The 18,328-nt window shown below is 48.6% G+C and overlaps 7 protein-coding genes across 7 annotated transcripts; 2 read left to right on the forward strand and 5 right to left on the reverse strand.

The window, feature by feature from the left end:
• Window position 1: 1 nt before the first annotated feature.
• BDV37DRAFT_290827 (putative monooxygenase) lies at window positions 2-2,201 on the reverse strand (the record flags this gene model as incomplete). The annotated part of the gene is made up of 8 exons (XM_032088814.1): window positions 1,843-2,201; window positions 1,591-1,719; window positions 865-1,526; window positions 735-790; window positions 625-673; window positions 369-558; window positions 188-291; window positions 2-113 (listed from the first exon to the last, which is right to left on the reverse strand). The coding sequence occupies exons 1-8, from the start codon at window positions 1,912-1,914 to the stop codon at window positions 2-4; spliced, it is 1,374 nt and encodes a 457-aa protein (XP_031936172.1). The 5' UTR covers window positions 1,915-2,201.
• A 423-nt stretch (window positions 2,202-2,624) lies between these two features.
• BDV37DRAFT_20523 (DUF3500 domain-containing protein) lies at window positions 2,625-4,404 on the reverse strand. The gene is made up of 2 exons (XM_032079907.1): window positions 3,905-4,404; window positions 2,625-3,852 (listed from the first exon to the last, which is right to left on the reverse strand). Exons 1-2 carry the CDS (start codon window positions 4,113-4,115, stop codon window positions 2,762-2,764), a joined length of 1,302 nt encoding a protein of 433 aa, XP_031936173.1. The 5' UTR covers window positions 4,116-4,404; the 3' UTR covers window positions 2,625-2,761.
• A 290-nt stretch (window positions 4,405-4,694) lies between these two features.
• Window positions 4,695-7,349, reverse strand: BDV37DRAFT_288173 (uncharacterized protein; the record flags this gene model as incomplete). The annotated part of the gene is made up of 6 exons (XM_032088237.1): window positions 4,695-5,784; window positions 5,843-6,391; window positions 6,453-6,477; window positions 6,533-6,706; window positions 6,805-6,881; window positions 6,931-7,349. The coding sequence occupies 6 exons, from the start codon at window positions 7,347-7,349 to the stop codon at window positions 4,695-4,697; spliced, it is 2,334 nt and encodes a 777-aa protein (XP_031936174.1).
• A 1,154-nt stretch (window positions 7,350-8,503) lies between these two features.
• Window positions 8,504-12,323, reverse strand: BDV37DRAFT_290831 (kinase-like domain-containing protein). The gene is made up of 4 exons (XM_032088815.1): window positions 11,398-12,323; window positions 10,489-11,324; window positions 9,770-10,387; window positions 8,504-9,712 (listed from the first exon to the last, which is right to left on the reverse strand). The coding sequence occupies exons 1-4, from the start codon at window positions 11,796-11,798 to the stop codon at window positions 9,171-9,173; spliced, it is 2,397 nt and encodes a 798-aa protein (XP_031936175.1). The 5' UTR covers window positions 11,799-12,323; the 3' UTR covers window positions 8,504-9,170.
• Window positions 12,324-12,849: 526 nt separating this feature from the next.
• On the forward strand, window positions 12,850-15,906 carry BDV37DRAFT_262324 (uncharacterized protein). Its single transcript, XM_032083407.1, has 7 exons — window positions 12,850-13,096; window positions 13,188-13,256; window positions 13,336-13,369; window positions 13,435-13,566; window positions 13,632-14,864; window positions 14,920-15,359; window positions 15,408-15,906. The coding sequence occupies exons 1-7, from the start codon at window positions 13,010-13,012 to the stop codon at window positions 15,738-15,740; spliced, it is 2,328 nt and encodes a 775-aa protein (XP_031936176.1). The 5' UTR covers window positions 12,850-13,009; the 3' UTR covers window positions 15,741-15,906.
• A 211-nt stretch (window positions 15,907-16,117) lies between these two features.
• Window positions 16,118-16,808, forward strand: BDV37DRAFT_288176 (putative nuclear distribution protein RO10; the record flags this gene model as incomplete). Its single annotated transcript, XM_032088238.1, has 2 exons — window positions 16,118-16,349; window positions 16,402-16,808. 2 exons carry the CDS (start codon window positions 16,118-16,120, stop codon window positions 16,806-16,808), a joined length of 639 nt encoding a protein of 212 aa, XP_031936177.1.
• Window positions 16,809-17,647: 839 nt separating this feature from the next.
• BDV37DRAFT_262327 (uncharacterized protein) lies at window positions 17,648-18,328 on the reverse strand. Its single transcript, XM_032083408.1, has one exon. It carries the CDS (start codon window positions 17,974-17,976, stop codon window positions 17,767-17,769), a length of 210 nt encoding a protein of 69 aa, XP_031936178.1. The 5' UTR covers window positions 17,977-18,328; the 3' UTR covers window positions 17,648-17,766.

The following is an 18,328-nucleotide window of genomic DNA, read 5'->3' on the forward strand; positions in this document are numbered from 1 at the left end:
TCTATAGATTCACCTTCTTCTTCAAAAATAACTCTGGATTCTGCCCAACCGCCTTCTCCACCTCCTGCAGCGCATCGTACCCATACAACCAGGGCTGCACCTCAGGACACGTCCTACACGCATACACATCAGCGCCTGACCTACAACCACATAACACACAAAAGAAAAAAGGAAAATTATCACTCACCATCGACTAGGAAACGCCCCTTTAATCTCCTTCCCCAACTGCGATAAGAAAATCTCATCTCTCTTTTCCTGCTCGGGTCCGTTGTACATGTGGAAATCGTTTCTCTACGGTGAACCGTCAGTTCATGAACCAAGTAAAGACAGAAACGAAGAATATAGAGTAAGAGAAACATAGAAATTACCTGCTTAAACGTCTCCTTAACAATCGCCTCGCCTCTTGACTTTCTCAAGCTTTCGTATAAGCGGAGAATCTCCGGGAGCTGTGATTTGCTCTTCATGTGGCCTAGAAGGCCGCCGAGGACGGCGCCGTCCTCGAGAGATGAGTTGGCGCCTTGAGCTAGGTAGGGGAGCATTGGGTGGCAGGAGTCGCCGCTGGAGTTATTAGTCAGAATTGCTGGAAGATAGAGTACAGGAAGAAAGAGCGGTCGAGGAGCGTACATGAAGACGAGGTTGGATCTGTCATTAATCCAGGATTCCATTTCACCGTCTGTATCAAACCGTTAGTGGACAGCCCATAAAAGAAAGGACAATGAGATTCAAAGACTCACGATGCATCAGCTTCCACTTGTCGACAGTATCGACATAACTGAGGAATTGGTTCAACCTAGACGACCATGTCAGCCAATCTCATTCCCCCACAACAAACCCTAAGAGAAGAAGGGGGAAGGAAGGACATACACAGGATCCCACCCCTCAAACAGCGCCTTCATCTCCTCCACGCTCCCCTCCTGCCTGGATACCCCGGGGGGCAAGTTGTCCGGCACAAGAAGCACAATATTAAACATGCTACCTCCACGCAACGAATAAGCCACCGCATGCGCCCCGGGCCCAACCCAGAAATGGCACTCTGGGTTCTCAGCCCAAGCCCGCAGTTTCGGGTCCGTGATCTCGTCCGCCCTGAGTACAATCCGATACGCCAAATCGCCTGTCGGCAGCGGATCGTCCTTCCTCCCCTCGTAGCACTCCCGACATTTCGACCAGAGCCCGTCCGCCGCGACGATGAGATCGCCACGGTACGTCTTCCCGGAGAGCGTATGGACAGTGGTGGAGTCAAAATCGAGCCGGTCGACCCGTTCGTTGAGGTGGAATTTCACACCGAGGTCTTGCGCGCGGGCGAAGAGCGCCTGTTGGAGATCGACGCGGTGGAGGTCGATGAAGGGCGCTTGGTACTTTGCGCGGATGTTGGTGTGGAATTGGGCCTCGTGGGCCAGGATTTGGCCCGTGTATTTGTGCACGGTTAGGGCTGTTGGCTCAGCGGCCGATTGCCAGAGCGATGAGGGGAGGCGCCAGTGGTGGAAAAGGCGGGATGCGTTGGGGGTTATTTGGAGGCCTGCGCCGACCTGCAGTATCGTATCATTAGCTTTTGGAGCTTCTATATTGGCGTATATGTCCGGGTATACATACCTCGGCGAGTTCCTTTGCTTGCTCAATAACCTCGACTGTGTGGCCTGATGTAGCACAGGATATAGCCGTCGCGAGGCCGCTGAGACCTGCGCCGACTATAATGATGTGGAGGCGGACTTCGTCTGGGATCTTTGCAGTATGTTAGATTTTTTTTTTTTTTTTTTTTTTTTTTTTTTTTTTTTTTTTTTTTTTTTTTTTTTTTTTTTTTTTTTTTGTCTTTGTTCAACCGGACGCAAGACGTGATGAACTTACCATAGCTGTCTCCTCCTTGCGCGACTTTCCTCCCGATAGCCTAGTCAAGAGACGATAAATGTAGTCGAACATTGAGATACGTTGTCCACCGAGGATTTCAAATTGATTTGCACATAACGGCCAACACAAGGGGGGCTAATGAAGCTCAAATACGAGCAATCCGGCATCCAATCAGACGATCGTGAAGGGCATTACCGGGGTCGGCAATTCCGACGCTGTCGGATATTCCACAGCTGGGCATCTTTGCTTGACTTTTCATTGGGCTAGAGATGGAGGATCCTGCGTGAAATTGATATGGGGCCCCGGGCTAATTTGGAAGCTGGTGGTCAGGGCGTTGGTCTGAGCTTTTGGGCTGTTTTGTAGCTTATCAATTTGTATGGGGATTTTAGGGGTGGTTGGATGCTACATAGTTTGAGTTGGATTGGTTATATTGGGCCAAGGGATATATGCGTTTTGATACACAATTTTGGGGTTTTTGGCAATATTTTAGTATTCACTATATGCTTGTGTTCTCATTTCTTTCTTGAGAATCCTGGTCTTATGGGGTATGCCAAATGCTTACAGCTATGTGGTTGTTTAGAAGAGAGTACCCCAAAGCTATCTGTTATCCGAACGGTGAACCCTATCAGCAGGCACAGGCAGTAAATAGTTCTAGCCCGCTCGGCAGATCCGAGCCATAGCTGATAGGGGTAACCATTGATCGTACGTTCCTGTGGCGAATTCTCCACCGATAATTCAGTAAAGCAATGCTGGGTGGATCTAGGTTATGCTCGGGTATATCGGCAGTTACGTAGAGTGAACCAGCCGGGAAAGTGGAAGTCAACATATCATGGACGCTTCATTTGGCACGGTCTAGTATCTCATATGCTCACTATGTACGTCTATCGCATAACATCATCTAATATCAGCATCGGCCCGCCTAAAGAGCCGACTTCTCCCACGTAATGTCCTTCCCCACTATTCCCTCCACAGCGGGAATCAACGGCCGCAGGGCATATCCGTAGTCACCACCATTAGGCGTGCGCAGCAAAGTATGGATGTGGAACTTCTTCGGCTCTTCATTGTTCAAGAAGACGCCGGAATGATGATCAAACTCCACGAGAACCACGGGGCTCTGGATCCGGTAATAAAACGGATCCTCGTCGCCAAAACCACCAATCCAGGAGAAGTACGTCTCTGACTGGAATTGCCGGATGTGATCCAGTTTCATATCCCGCGATCGCTTGGGGAGGTAAAGTAGATACTGCTCCAATATACCGTAGAGCAATTCCTTCTGCTCCTCGTTGAGCGACGAAGCGAGGATACCCTCGTACGGAACCTCTCGGTTATCCCGATACGCACCGCACACATGTCGCTGGTCATCCTTGTTCCAGCGACCAGGTGGCATTGCGGGGTCATGCATCTCAGCGTACACGCGAGCCTGCTGCTGGAGATCTGGACTGAGCGACTGCATAAGTTGGAGGCCCAGTTCCTCCTCGGCCTGCATAATGCGGGTGCCTGCATACGGACCGGAGTCGATCTCATTGGGTTCTGCGCCTGTGAACCACGGCGAGGCGACGATCTGGCCCTTGTACAGGAACACGTTCAGACAGAGATGATGGCCGTAGAACGACCAGCCCCAGGGCCTGGTGGTAGAGGGACGTCCAAACAGGACGAAGTTGTAGGAGAACTCGTTCATCACCTTTGGTGATTCGACGAGCTCGCCTAGGAAGTGATTGATGCGCATGGCTTTAACGGCCTTGTCGTAGCCTTCTGGTGATAACGTAGCCTTGAGCACGTTCAGAATTGCGTCGCGGGTCTTAGCGTTGACTTCGTCGAGACGGAGGCCTTTGTGGCTGAGGAGGAATTCAGGGTTTGACCATGTGCGCCATTCGGGGGAGTCGATGTGATATGAGAGTGCTTGGCGTTGTTTGTCGTCTACTATGGAGAGTAGAGACTCAACTGCACTTACTATTGTGCCGATGGGAACATCTTCATCTTGTAATGTGAAGAGCCCGGGTCGGACATTTCCTGGCTGGATATTAGCCACCGAGCAGCAACTGTGGGAAATGAAATGTCATACCATCGGTCGTGACACCCTTGAATGGCTCCTGCAATAAATCCAACCAGTGCGTGTACAGCGCATGCAGCCATGGTGGGTTATGAAGGGTCTTGAAATTATGGGCATATTCATGCGCGTCTTGAGTGCGCATTACCTGGAAGCGTTTCAGGCTCAGGTCGGGTAGATATTGGCGGTACTCGCCCGTGGGCTTGTCTGATTGTGCGCGCGTCATGTTGGATAGCAATTGAAGGAGCTGTGACTGGTTGAAGAGAGCTGGAGAAGAGGAGGGGCGCTACGTTTTAAATGCAGCTTATCTATACTTGGATTTTTTACTTCCCCATATCGGATGATCCCCCCGTGGCGTTCTCCCCACACTTTCCCCACGTCGGTGCTGTGGAGAGCGGCAAACTTCTTATCCGTCGGCCGTTGATTCCACTTCAAGGAGGAGAAATTAGTCCACCGGAGCTGCGGATTCCTAATTCCTGGGGTTGTGGGGTGACGTTGTTAGGGCTGATGCATATTGTGGCGAAGGCACCCCCGGTAGTTCTACCGATTCACGTATAATGCTATATCCTTCTTGTAGTATAACTCCTAGTACGGCTTCGTGGCCCGATATTCTATCCAGGTTATTTTCATCAAACACTACTATACTGCATCAACTAAAACAGTATGAAACAATGAAGGACATCCTTGCAGAGACTCTGTATGCTTCCTCTGGCGAAGCAGCAGCTCTCTGGGGTTAGATCAACGCCGTGCAGACTGATTCCTCTGGAGTCCTTTGCGTTGTTCACTGAACTGCCTTCTATCCCACTCACTCTTCATAACCGGCAGAGTCGCTGTCCTCGCTATCTGCCAGTTGCGTATTCTTTGGCACAACCACTTTGGAATACCCCAGCTGAACCTGAGCACCATATGCCAATAGAAGCGTTTCGACCTCGCGGTGGCCTTTCCTCTTTGCCCATCCAAGGCTTGTTATTCCATGGCAATCTTTCAAGTTTGGGTCTGAACCTGCATCAAGTAGCATCTTGACCACTGCGAGCTGGCCTCTGTATGACGCAACTGTAAGGGCAGTAGCATCGTGACGGCCACCAGGGGAGTCCAGGTTGATGCCGCTTTTGATAAGCCTTTCCACGACGAGTGTCATTCCAAATGAAGACGCATAGTATAGTGGTTCTGTGGACCAAGCCTCTTCGGTGGCAGCCTCGGGAATCAAAACCTGAACCCAGGATCTAAAGTTACCTCCATTATGTAGGGCACATGTTGCAAAGAATGCCATTATCTCGTCCAACTCAGAGTGGTCAAGCACGAAGCCAGCAGGGGCATGCAAGCCGCAATACTGTCCCCAGGTCATGGAGGCATAGCTCAACAGAGGAAACTCCTTCAGACGCCTTCTGAGGGAATGTCGGCTTCGGCACGGCTTCTGGAATGCATCAAACATCAAGTATGTCAAGCATTTCTGGAAGATACACCGTGTAGCTTCGACCTCCTGCAAGCTGTAGTATGCGGCAGGGCCCTGTCTGATAGCATCGGATGTAAGAAACGCTTTGACCGAGGAGTGGGCTAATGTTATAACCGAAGTCACTTCATCATACGCCACTAGTCCCTGGCAGATCTTTAGGATGACTGTAGGTGAATATAGCCTACATTCATCATCTAAAAATTTGTCTCCCTTGATGATGACCACAGCTTCGCTCAATGCTGACAAAGTGATCGGTTGTCGGCTAAATGTAAGCCAGAGAAGTGCATCTCTTGCGAGTTCACGGCTATACGGGGGGATCTGTCCGAGAATCACTTCGTACGTTCCATTTAAGCTTTCTGGCAATGTCGCAAGCGCCTTCCGGACACCTCGACCAGTTGCTTGGGCACTGAGAAGGTCAATCTGACATTGAACGTATCGGAACCTACGTTGTCGATTAGCTCAAATGTATCTTGCATAAGAAAGCCTATGTTTGTACTTACATTCCGTTGGCCTTGGCAATAAGTACGGTAGTTATATCTCTTTTAGTGTGTTGGGGGAGATAACGAAGGCTTGGACGTGTCTCCAGCTGCGCGTTCACGAAATCCTGAATGTCGTTCTGGTTTGAAGATGGTTTCATTTGTGCTCTCAGAAGATCATCCTTACTCAGTGTCACTGAAGCTGCGGTGCTGGTAACCATCACATGTATCTGATATTCAGATTCTGCGAGGCTCAGCAATGTGCTTATAATATTTTCACACTCATCGCTCTCATTAACAGCATCGACAAAAATATACAGCCGTTTAAGCTCACGCGCATGACTGCGAAGTATCCGGAGAAGGATATCCGGAGAAGGAAGTGACTTCTTCCTAAAGTCAGGCTCCAGTACATCAAGGGCTTGAGGAAAGCGGTCGGAAAGCTGTGCGAGTAAAGCACCGAGAACATGGACCAGCTTCTGGGAAGCACTGAGCTGAAACGAGCAGTACGTGAACAGTGCCAAGCTAAAGTCCGTGCTTTGGGTGGCTTTCCTCGCTTCTTCTATAGCAGTAGAACTACAGCCAGTACATGTTAACGACTGTATAAAACAAGGCATAATTCCATGATCGAACATACCAAAGGACCGTTTTCCCAGACCCAGCTAAATTCTTTGTAAGTACGTAGATTTAGCGAAACATCGGAAAGCCAAAGCTTACATTTACCCTCAAGATAGAGCAATCGAGACTTCTCCTGTCCTCGAAACCATCGTTGAAAAGGACCATCGATAAACCAAGATCCTGTGCCAGCCTGGCATACAGACCGTGCTTTGCGATGGCTTACTTCCACATCAAAGGGACATATCCATTCCCTTATCTTCTGACGCAGGTCCTCTAAAGCGGTCATTAGATGGGGCTCGAAAGATAGGAAAAAGGAGGATAGCCCTAAGGCCGAAAATGAATAGGAAGGGTCGCTTGTTTTGGTATCTCACTTTGGCTATCTTGTCTCATCAGCGTTCCCAGGTCCGTCAAGTAATTTATTGACGATAGGACCTCCTTGTCCATTGCCCTGGTAAATCAATCAGCGTCAATCCCAGATAGGAAATAGAGACACATACGAGCTCTCATTCACCATAACTAAGATAAAATAACTCTTGAGACGTTCAAGCTGGACAATACTATCTTGAAGTTTCTCTTTCTTCCCTGGCCATCCTAACTGCTTGAAGAATGATTTTCCTCGTAGTTGTCTTTTCATCAAATCGTCAAGGATGTCCTTCAAGATGCCGTTCGCGCTGAGCAAGGCGTGACGAAACGATTCTGAGGAAAGCGCTTGTGCAGACTTGGGATCCTCTATGTTCAGTGTACCTTGCCGTTCTTTACTCATTTGCTCAAGAACTGCTTTTAGAGCGAAAAGTTCGCCAAACAATTCCCGGATCTCATTGTCAGCATTCTTGACCTCCTTGCAATATCTATATACCTGGCCAGCAGTTTCTATAACTTGCAAAATCAACCCGGTTATCGCAAAAGGGTCCGCCATTCCGATGGTGGAAGCCTGGCCTGTGACACTTGTCTGTTCGAAAACGAGACTTAGTGCTTCTTGTGTGGTTTCTAATGTAGATTTTAAAGCGATCATGTAGGGGGCTTCGGATGCTTGAATGTTAAGAAGTCGTCGCGAGAAGTACCCAACTGCACACAAATCACCCCAAAGAGAACCAAGTGCTGACTGAAAAATTCGGCTGAAGCGATCTAAGAGTTCAACTGCTTATGCGGGGCAAAGTTGATCAATTTCAAGTCCCGTTCTGATTGGTGTCTGCATCGATATACTAGTAAATAAGCCCCCATTTCTTGGAGGCGTACACAGCCTTACCGCCCATACGAGAACTGAATACTCTGTGCCTATCGCTGATACTGACGGCTTTTATCACGGGAATGTGCAAATTTGCTGAGCCAAAATTACCAATGTTGACTGCGTAACGATATAATTTGAATGGCGTATGATGTAGAAATCGGCCTATTCTCCTTGAAGAGTTGTCACGAAGGCTCTTGTATTTGGATAGCAACCACTACAGGTGCTGTGAGCATTCGATGCAATATAGGCTGGAGGGGGACTGTAGGAACTGCGCCTCCAGCTTTTCCTCGCTGTACTTCTCTTGGGAGATCTGTCAGCCCTCGACAATAGCCGTACATTTTCCAACCGACAAGGCCGTGGTTCTCTAACGATCAGGTCCTCAGCCTCCAGCTGAGGAATGCTGTATATCATCTGAGTCAGTGTCAGCGTTCTTGTATAATGGCAGGAGCCAAAGCACTGGGACACACAGTACGGACCGTCGGCGTGTCATTCAAGACCCAGCGTCCATCCGATCATACGAAAGTCTCCCGACAAGTCTCCCGTTCAAACCAGGAACAAAGTTCACCAGTGGGCGTCTTCACGATTTGCCCTGACACTGCGGATCTTGTTGACCGCCAACCCGAATTGACGGCGTAGCTCCAGTGATCTGGGTGACAGTGCATGGGCCTTTGGTGCATCCAGTCTAGTGGGATCGCATTCGACGGTCAATGTCCGAACTTGTTGAGAAGAGTTAGAGTCGTACGCAATAATGACAGGCACTATGGTAGATATAAATCACGCCGGAGTCGCGCGAGCCATGAAAGCGAGTAAGAGGCCACAGGGACCACTTCCTATGATCAAGATAGGGACATCATCATGGATGACGGTATCTTGAACAGGAGAAGTTCTCCGATTTTATCCTTGCTGTGTTTTATAATTTTGGGTAATTGAATGGCGGTTCAGAGTATGGTGCGCCGAATGAATCGATATTGTTTCTTTCAGTGTTTATCTTCCTCAGTATGGGATTAGCAGCTTATTCTCTTGGAAGTCTGACGTCGGCCCATCAAGTTATGAGGAGCAAGCCAAATCCAAAAAGTCCTGGATTTGCCTATCAGAAGTCCGCATTCTTTGATACTCGCTGAAGAATTGATTCCCCACTCGCCCTTCCCACTCTGAGTGGGGAATATTGAAAATCAGTGCGTCGATAAAGACAGCTCAGGCAGCATCAACTAAGTACTTGGACAAGAGAGTGAAGACAGTGGAAACGTGTCGATTGCGAACCATGGTCTAGTAACAGAAATAGAAAATAATATTATGAGCAGTAGGTGAAATTGGTTGCTTATATATCCAAAACCTGCAATTTCTTTTCTCAATCGAGAGAACAGAAGTGCACTTTTGTCCGCTGACATGCAACAAATCAAGCAAAGGCAGGAAAGCAGAATAATAAAAGAATCAGAACGCCGCGCCAGATGCACCGATTTCCCCAAGTACGCCAATCAATGAATTCCCAACATCAGGACCACCAGAGGTCTAGCTTGCGACCGCCAATTGTGCCACGAGATCAGAGGCAACATCAAGGAAAGGATAAGGGCTAGTTATCTCTTTTTCCTTATTCCGGAATCTTTTGCTGATAGGATGCCATTCAGTATCGCTCTCCGCACGGATCACGTTCTGGTATCCATCACACTTGAAGTCCACCATGTAGTTGTTTTCCTCTAATTGATATAACTGGATATCAACGAAAACCCAAACACCATAAGCGACGCGCGGGATTGAAAGATGCTGCGAAGCTGAGGAAGGGCCTGATGCGCTCAAGTGTTCATTGGGACTGTGGCTTTTCTCATCGACCGAGGATGGTCCACCAGTCAGATTGAATTTTCGACGAAGTTCGCTAATATCGCTCCTGCTGCTATGCACGCTGCCAGACAAGCCAGGTGCTTTGACGCCTTCTTTCAAGAGACGTGCCCGTATGAACCACGGATCTTTTGGAATATAGTAGTCCGGGGGTAGATCTGGATATTTGCTTTGGAGCGGTGTGGGTTCATCGGCGGACTGCGAGCCTATTTGAGTACCTTGACATCTTGGTTAGTTTGAACTCAACCAAAGCTTCGAGCTATAAATGAACTGACCTGACTCGGCTGGAAGAATTTCCCATCGTCCTCTCTGCGCTGCAATAGCTTTATAGAGATAAAGCATTGCCTCGTATGGTTGGTTACGAGACCGGATCCCAAATTGCCATTTCCGGGTTTTCCTGGGTTGATGCGGGGCGTTACGAGCTTCGGGTGGTTCGAGACGTAATTTGTCTAGATCGACGATGCTGCGAGAGTGAGGTTTCAGGGCTTTGGCTGTTGCCTCCTGCTCCGCTAAAGAACGGCCATCAAGGCCGGATCGATGTGGATCTTCAGAGGCATCCGAGCCTGACCGAGCCTGCTCCTCTGCCAGACGATCTGCGGCACGGGCTCTTTGTTCCCGCTCGCGCTGTTCCATCAACTGATCATGGACGTAAGGTAAACTAGTTGGCAAAATCCTAACATGGCTGATACGCGATGTCTCCAAGTTATCTGAATCACTTGGCTGATGCAGTTGGAACGACTGGCGCTGTGAACCACTTCGAGTTCTCGTAGGTGGCCCGGCAGGAGCTCCTTGTGAGGGAGCAGCAGCGGGCCGGCCAGTTGTTGCCGGCGAGGCTGGTGTCCGACCCGAAGGTGGCGGAGGTGCAGAGGACATCAAATTCTCATCAGTGGGAGCTAGTGCAAATTATTAGCATACCACCCTCACTCAAGCAGCCTCTATCGATGTCCGGATTCTTGGAGAGAGGAGGCGGTAGAAAATATCTCTTAGTACTCACAGTTAGTTTGCATCATCTCATTTTCTACGATGATAAAGAAGGCATCTTTGATTGCACTGGGTTCAGGATTTTTTAGGGCATCCTCGATATCTTCACGGCCATATCCCATATTTCGTTCCAACTTGGCGATGGCAACCTGGTGGATCTTGTGTTGTACTGATATCGGCTTCCCGGGCGCAATCTTGCGTGGATCAATTGCCTTGTTAGGATCTACGCCCGTTGCGATAAATTCTTCGGGGGGTGGCTGAAGATATTTCGGAAGATCCTTTTGGAACCATGGGTCCTGGCGAATTTCAGGAATTGTAAGTCTATGAACGGGGTGCACCTGCAGCATTGACCTAATCAGGCGGGCGGCGCCGGAAGATATATAAGGAGGCATATGGAAATTGCCAGCGGCAATTTTCTTGAAAAGGGCCGGTATATAATCATCGTCGAAGGGAAGCCGTCCCACTAAAAGCACGTAGAGGATGACTCCACAGCTCCAGACGTCCACCTCGGGCCCCGCGTAAAGCTTTCCGGAGATGACTTCAGGTGCTGCATAGTTCGGGCTACCACAGCTCGTCTTGAGGAAGTTCCCATCTGTCATAATGTTGCTCAGCCCAAAATCCGCGATTTTGACGTTCTTTTCACTATCGATGAGCAAATTCTCTGGCTTCAGATCACGATGAACGATCTTATGGCGGTGGCAGTATTCCACAGCACAAATTATCTGCTGGAAGAACTTGCGAGCTTCGGCGTCATTGCATCTGCCTCTCTTCACCAGGTAATCAAAAAGTTCACGTTCCGCATATTCTAGGACCATGACAATGTCGGTTTTAGTTGCAATGACGGTATATCTGTCATAGACATGCGCCAGTCAGCTATTTAGTTCACCCTTGGCTAACTTCCAAGAAGGGGTATGGACTATACAGCTTAATAATGTGAGGATGCCGCAAGAGCTGAAGGTACTGGATTTCACGCTCAACACGCCCAACCATGTCCCGTGACAGCAGCTTGCGACGAGAGATGATCTTCAGGGCAACCTGACGACCACTAGGCTGGTGAATAGCCAACTTGACTTTACCGAAAGAACCCTCGCCCAGAACCTTCACGGTTTGATACTGATCGAGGCGCTGCATATCCCTGGTGGTCGCAGGGGACTGCATTGACGGATCACCGCCCCTTCCGATCGGCCGTGATGGCGGGGGCATTGTCATTCCAGGGAAATTCGAATTGGGAGGAGTCGCTCCAGAAGCACGTTCACGACGGCGATCGCGGTCGTATGATGGAAGGGGGACCGAGAGGTCTTCGTCATCGAAAGCAGCGGCCATCCTAACGGACAGCAGCGGTTCGGCAGGGTCGGGGAGAACAACGTGACGTGATGGATTTTGAGTGGTTCTCGGGGGTGAACTCCGACCGGATGAAATACCTGAGGAAAACCGAATGGGAGAAAATTCAAATTGTCAAATGATGCGCCGCGGGGCCTAGGTACACTTAAGTCGGATTCGATTGACGCCAATTAGAAACAAAATCGAAACCGACACAGAACAGTTTCTCCCCCCACAGCAGCTCAGGGTTGGTGAAAGTGGAGCGCTGGAGAGAGCCGACAACGCAGAAAGAACCTGACCTCTGGCGGGGCGGGATGGAGGGGCGGAAGGTCAGTCACATAAACACGGGAGCGAAGTCGGACGCTGGAAATGACTATATTTTTGTATCGGGGGTTGAGCTAAATCTTCAATCGAAAGGAAGAGCAAAAGTCAAATCAATGGTGAGCTGGCTGGTGTCCAGAAGATGGATTTGGTGGGATTGCAATTAATGAGTAGTGCAATGGCCTGGATTATCAGGTATTATCTCACCGGCTAATTTGGAGACGCTATGAACCTGGAAAAACAATAGTTTAAGAGTCTAGAACCACAATCTGTATCCAGAGCGACGTAAATCCCCTATCTTTTATGGATCGTGGTAATTTAAGTTTATTCCTGGGGAATAGCTTCCTGTACAACATTAGTTTTCATATATGTGGCCTAGAGTACCGAGGAAGTCTGCTATTTCGTAGTAGATCACGCCTGTACTCGGTATTTTTAGAACAAATTCAGCGGTCCCCGTGACTACGAATTATCGGGGCTGAAATTTAAAGTAGCAATTTGCGGTAAAATCATTGATATTACCAAGAGTTTAGAACATACTTACTGACTCTTGGTAATTGATAGTAGCAACTGCGATGTGGGAGAGTAATACTGTATTGTCCATAGTTATAACATACATCAGCTTTGTGTCATACAGGAGACAATGATGATGATTTACCTTCAAACGGAAAAGCGATGCTCTCTAGTTCTTGGCAGCCGCATGTCATGTGGTGGGGAAGCTCAGTGGTCCAAACAATTAACCTTCATGCTTTGGATTGTCCTTGTGCCCCTTGTGCTCAGAGAATAGAGGCTGTGCCTGTTTCTATCATTTGTTTTTTGAGCCTCATTGCTGTATTTATTTTTCTTCTTCGAGCCCATCATCGCTGTGCTGCTGGCCAACAGCACAGAGCTCCGTCATGGCTTCGGAACCAACAGAAGAAGCCATTGCGAACTTTGTGAGCTTCACGAGCACAAGTCGCGAACAGGCAATCAGCTTCCTTAAAGTCAGTACTGCGTCGCGCACATATTCCCACTATACCAGGGCATTTGTCATTCTTCACTATACTTCGCGTGCTAATGTATCATCTACCCCAGGCCAATGACCTCAATTCAAATAAAGCGATCAATGCCTACTTCGAAGATCCCACAGGTCCGCAGACACAGGTATCGTTATTGTTTTTCTTTGCAGGTGCAATTTTCTTTTATATAACATTCCTACTGACCAGGGTCGGTCTCTTTGTAGGCTTCCAATTACCTAAATGACCCAAACATACCCTGTGCGTCCAAACCCAGTTTGACGCGAACCACATGCATAAACTTACTGACTGTCTGCCATTCGCAGCGTTTCATATCGAACACTCCGACCCAGTTCCCAGCTCAGTCCCTCCCTCACGCCCACCGACCACATTAGGCGAGAAAGTACAAGGACCTGAGTATCAACAGGCGACCCCGCCGCCTTCGCAGAACGCTACGGGTGAGACCACCTCACGGCGAAATTGTACCAGGATCACTAACTTCAATCTTACCGGGCTATGGCAGATCCCAACAAAGGATTATCACTTGCTGAGCAGGAGGAGCGTGAGCTACAACAAGCTGTGGCCATGTCCTTGAACCAAAACCTTGGACAACAGGAGACAGGCGTTACAACTTCGAACAAGTCGAACTTTGGCCGGGCCACCCGTGACTTTTATGATGAAGGTGCTTGGGCAATGACTTTATTTAACTCTAGCGCTCGCGAAATTATCATCAGTCCAAATCCGGGAGACCGTAAGAGGGTGGAAGGCGAACCAGCATTTCTGCGTCCATCAGAAGACAGTCTATATCTAGGCGGGCTGTTGACCATCCTTAACTCTATACCCCTGGCTCGGGAAGCTCTCCTGCAGAGAAATAGGATCCTCTCAAACTATGGGCACGACCCGCAGTGGTGGAACGGACAACCAATAAACCTTCCAAAAATAGTGACAATTCAAGATGCACACGACGGCGACACGGATTGGGATGATATCATCTACGAAACACAGAGGCTTATCGCCTTTCTGGATATTACGCAACGCTCCTTTGGTAGCGTGGATGCTCTTGTAAGTTTAAAGAGCATGTCTACATACGACTCGGAAGGCAGCATAGGCAGGTTTTTGGAAACATGGCAAGATGCCGCTGTCCGAGCAGATCCTGGGAATCAATTGGCAACTGTCTTCTCGTCCAAGGCATATAAACGACCTCTTACCGTTTACGACACACCTATACACAAAGATTTCTTCATCCTTGAGTCATTCGTGGACCCTGAGCATGGTCAAACTCTCTACGATGTTTTGGACCGCGCCATTTGGTCAGACAGGCCTGGTGAAGAGCTTGACGATGTATGGTTGGAGCATATAGGTGAAATATTCACTATTAGATTGGAAAGCACCGACAGTACAAAGCCTGTTGATGTAAAGATTCCTGCGGTCTTCTACCCTGATCGATATCTCGCCGATTCCAGAGATTTTTCTCGCGACTTTCGTGCCCAAAGACTTCAGGAATATGACGGAATATCCAAATTAGAAAGCCTGATCGACCGCTTTTCGGCGTCAAAGTCTGCTATGCACAGCAGAGGGATGACTCTGAAGGAAACGCTAGAGAAGGCTGCTTCTGCAGTCTCCGTAACACTGCCCAAGAGCCTTGCAAATGGCGCGAATGGGTTGTCTTTGAGCCCGGAGGCGGCAAACGCGGAGGCGAAACGTTTAGCAGATGAATTGCGAGAAGTCTCCAGTAAAATTGATGATAAGCTGAAAGGTAAGCCTCTTTTATCCTGATCGTGCTTCTACATACTAACGCTACCTCCAATCAGAGCTGGTTCAAAGAAGAGAGAGCGCTATTGAGACACTTCGAAGCTACACAAAGATATTAACGGAACCGTCGGATATCTCAGGGAAAACACCTCATTATAAATATACCCTACGGGGTGTGTGTACTGAGCCGCACGTAACTTACGTGTTACGACCTAGCAATCATATGGAGATGGCGGACACCGAACCTACAGCCGCCGATGAGTGGCAGTGGTGGCGGATCAGCTTTTCAACAGATGACGCAAAAGCTCGGCAAGTAGAGTCACAGCAGAGTGATGCGCCCAGTTCCAAAAATGCAGACGTCATTGGATATACGGCGCGCAAAGTTCGAGAAATTGAAGTCCTCAAAGCGGCTCGTGAAGAATCCAAGAATGTTTTGCTTGTTTATGCTAATGGAAATGCGATGAATTTCCGAGAGGAGCCAATTCCGTCTCCACTCCAGGTATGTCTGGTTATTTCTGGAATTAAACCTTAAGCTAACCCGGTCTAGGAATTTGTCAATGCAGACAATGCAACATTTGACGCTGAGTTCAAGGAGCAAGAGCGTGCGGAGGATGCATCTGACAGGCAGAATGAGGATTCAAACTCCGCCAGTCGCCAGGATGAGAGCACAGAGATGAATGAACTAGCCAAAGATGATCAGCGAGAAACTACCTCGGCCGCTGCAAATGTAAACGTGTTCGACTATCAAGTTTCAAGCTTCGGCGACGCAGTGGAGTCCGGCCAGGAAATGCAGGAAAGGGGAGGGCGAACTCTACTAGGTCAGAGTAGCACAGCAGGCCCTGTACAATATTCGCCGAGTACCAATACCGCGTGGAATTAGTAATGGTGGAAGTGCGAAAGTGATGTAGCTGCTATGCATCTCCAGTGTCTATATGTTGGGATTGATTCATACGAAGTATTAAGGATACCTATCTTGCAATATACCAGTACTCGAGTACACAGCTAAATTTTAACATCTTTGTATTTCCACTTGTCTTAAAGCGAACATACCAGCAGGATATAATAGGCTTGGCAATATTCTCATGCCCATGAGATGCCTACATAAATCAATCCACAGCGACCGTTGATAAACGGTGCAACATCCCCACATGGCCCCCTATTCGGTATGTTTGTATGTCATGTTTGCATCCTAACCCCAACATAGGTTTGATCGAACAATGAAGCTCATTTTCCATAGATAACCACTACACCTAGACAATGGGTCTCGAAAATGAGGCAATAGCCGGGGCGACGATTGAATTACTCGAGTCTCGCCTCCGGCGACTAACCTACCTTCTCACGGGCGACGCAAATTGGACTGGTGTTCCCACCGCACCCGCGAAACCAGCTTCTTTAGACGACAGTGTCTCGCGCCGTCTTCTCAGCTTAGAGCGAGAGCTTGAGAGACTTAGTCGAAATATCCCCGCAGTGCGGGATGTGCTTCTTCTCCGTGCGGGAACTCATCCTACTATGATCGTACACACACTAATCTACCGTTCTAGATGACCGCTTCCCCGATCTCTTTCGCCCTACACCACCGCAAACGTTCCCAGAAAACCTGTCAACCCAGAATCTCGCCTCAATAGTGTTATCGTATGCCTCCGCGTTTCCAGAGACCGCCTCGCGACTCACATCATTAAATGATCTCCCGATTCCGGATACGCAGACATCGGCCTCCCTCATCCAGCTTCAGCCGCGATTGGACCAATTAGCGCAGGTGCAGGAGGAACAGGCGAAGCAGATCTCAGAACTACGTGTACGGACAGCGCGAGCTTTACAGCGGTGGTATGAGATTGCTTTGGTTGGGGGTGGCGAATGCTGGGCGGAATGGGAAGGGCGCCTTGAGGATGTTGAGCGGGAAGTAAAAAGGGAAGAAGTGGTGAGGGAGCGGAGGGCGAAAGAACTCTGAGCGCGTCTTGATGACGGTTTCGGTCTTGTGCGTTACGACTTATGATACCTCATAGTTTACATTTTTCGTACTTTAGTTCGGTGCAGCGCCTCGTTTGCTGTTGTGGATTCTCACGTAATCTCCGGGATATTAGAAGGAGCGAAACTATGACTATGTGCATATCGTGACCAAGATTATCACAAAAACTGGCCCCGGTCTCGAAGAGGGCCACAGCCCCTGCAGAAAGCGCAAGGTACAGACACCCATTGCAGATGGCAAAACTAGACCGGTCGGAAAGAATTGTTCAGGACTGATGTTGACTCATGACGAAACAAGACAGGGGGGATCGTGCATGGCCGCCTATTTTTCTACTCATAGGCACGATCAGCATGCACGATTTGCGGAACTATAAGTTGACGGTGCAAGGCACATAGTAAATCCCATGGCCACATCATATGGACCCTTGCATGTTTCCGTGGCTCCGAGAAGTTGGGATCTTGCCGAAATTACCGTTATAGAGTGGGTATGGATGGGATTGTGGATTTTATACCTCGCCTCGGTTGCAATTTCCCCATCTCTTGGCTAATAAGCGTTGTGCATAATTTTTAATTAAACCGACCAGTTTTATCTGCACATGAGGTCTGCAAGTATTGCCTCTCGGACCAGGAGTTGCAACAGGGTCTTTTGATCCACGACATGGATGGGTCTAGGTTCAGATAGAAGAAAATAGGTTATTCTCGAGTGAAAGATGGAATATAATTTTTGGGGGCGTTGCTTGATAAGAGCGAATCCACTGGCCCCTGTTGCTGTAAAGAAGGGAAATCAATGGATAGAAAGTAACAGAGGATTTCTCGGCATTTGCATTTTCATGGATCTGAATTCTAAGAAAAAATGCTTAATATTAACAGAACGACTATGGACTCCGGAATATAGTGGCCTTCTTCATGTGAATAGCCCTACTTTGTGGTTTTTCCCTTTTTTAGTTCCCTGATTCTTTAATTCGGATCCCGAGTCTCCTTCGGAGTAGAGTACGTAGGACCCCATTAATTAGCACTTTTAGTGTGGTGAGTGTAGGGATTATTAGTGTGGTAATGGAAAACTGAAGGATTTCCCAAAACCTACTGATGCAGATTATAAGCAACGTTCCATAAATCAGGATCCATTCGTGGATATGAAAGTTGCACACCATGTTGATCCTTTACTCTTTTATGATGCCGTCAAGCCACTCATGCCACATCTCAGCCTCAGCCCTGGCCAGAATTTAATAAGAGGAACCCACTATCTGCACTAACAGTAATTAAAGCAAAGACCGAGTTGCGTGTCGCCCATCGCAAGCGGAGAAGAGGGATCCATTCGGACAGTTTTGAATCAAGATCTCATTTCGATCTTTGAGTTGCCATGGGTGTGGTCATATTAATGATAGGCAGCGCCATTAAATTGTCATCCAGAGAGTTCAGTCGATGGGGAATTGTGACAATGAGAGTCATTGTGGGGACAGGATGATAGGCTACGAAGGAATAGAATCCTTTGGCCGTGTGTTA

This window comes from Aspergillus pseudonomiae, assembly GCF_009193645.1.
Source record: "Aspergillus pseudonomiae strain CBS 119388 unplaced genomic scaffold BDV37scaffold_110, whole genome shotgun sequence".
Taxonomy (NCBI): Eukaryota; Fungi; Ascomycota; class Eurotiomycetes; order Eurotiales; family Aspergillaceae; genus Aspergillus; species Aspergillus pseudonomiae.

Coding starts and splice junctions, on each gene's coding strand:
- BDV37DRAFT_20523 (XM_032079907.1), bottom strand. CDS start 4,115: ATGACGCGCGCACAATCAGACAAGCCCACGGGCGAGTACCGCCAATAT. Junction 3,853..3,904: donor CAAGGGTGTCACGACCGATG/GTATGACATTTC, acceptor ATATCCAGCCAG/GAAATGTCCGACCCGGGCTC.
- BDV37DRAFT_290831 (XM_032088815.1), bottom strand. CDS start 11,798: ATGGCCGCTGCTTTCGATGACGAAGACCTCTCGGTCCCCCTTCCATCA. Junction 10,388..10,488: donor TGAGATGATGCAAACTAACT/GTGAGTACTAAG, acceptor AATTTGCACTAG/CTCCCACTGATGAGAATTTG. Junction 9,713..9,769: donor AATTCTTCCAGCCGAGTCAG/GTCAGTTCATTT, acceptor CAAGATGTCAAG/GTACTCAAATAGGCTCGCAG.
- BDV37DRAFT_262324 (XM_032083407.1), top strand. CDS start 13,010: ATGGCTTCGGAACCAACAGAAGAAGCCATTGCGAACTTTGTGAGCTTC. Junction 13,370..13,434: donor AAATGACCCAAACATACCCT/GTGCGTCCAAAC, acceptor TGCCATTCGCAG/CGTTTCATATCGAACACTCC. Junction 15,360..15,407: donor CAATTCCGTCTCCACTCCAG/GTATGTCTGGTT, acceptor AACCCGGTCTAG/GAATTTGTCAATGCAGACAA.
- BDV37DRAFT_262327 (XM_032083408.1), bottom strand. CDS start 17,976: ATGGTGTGCAACTTTCATATCCACGAATGGATCCTGATTTATGGAACG.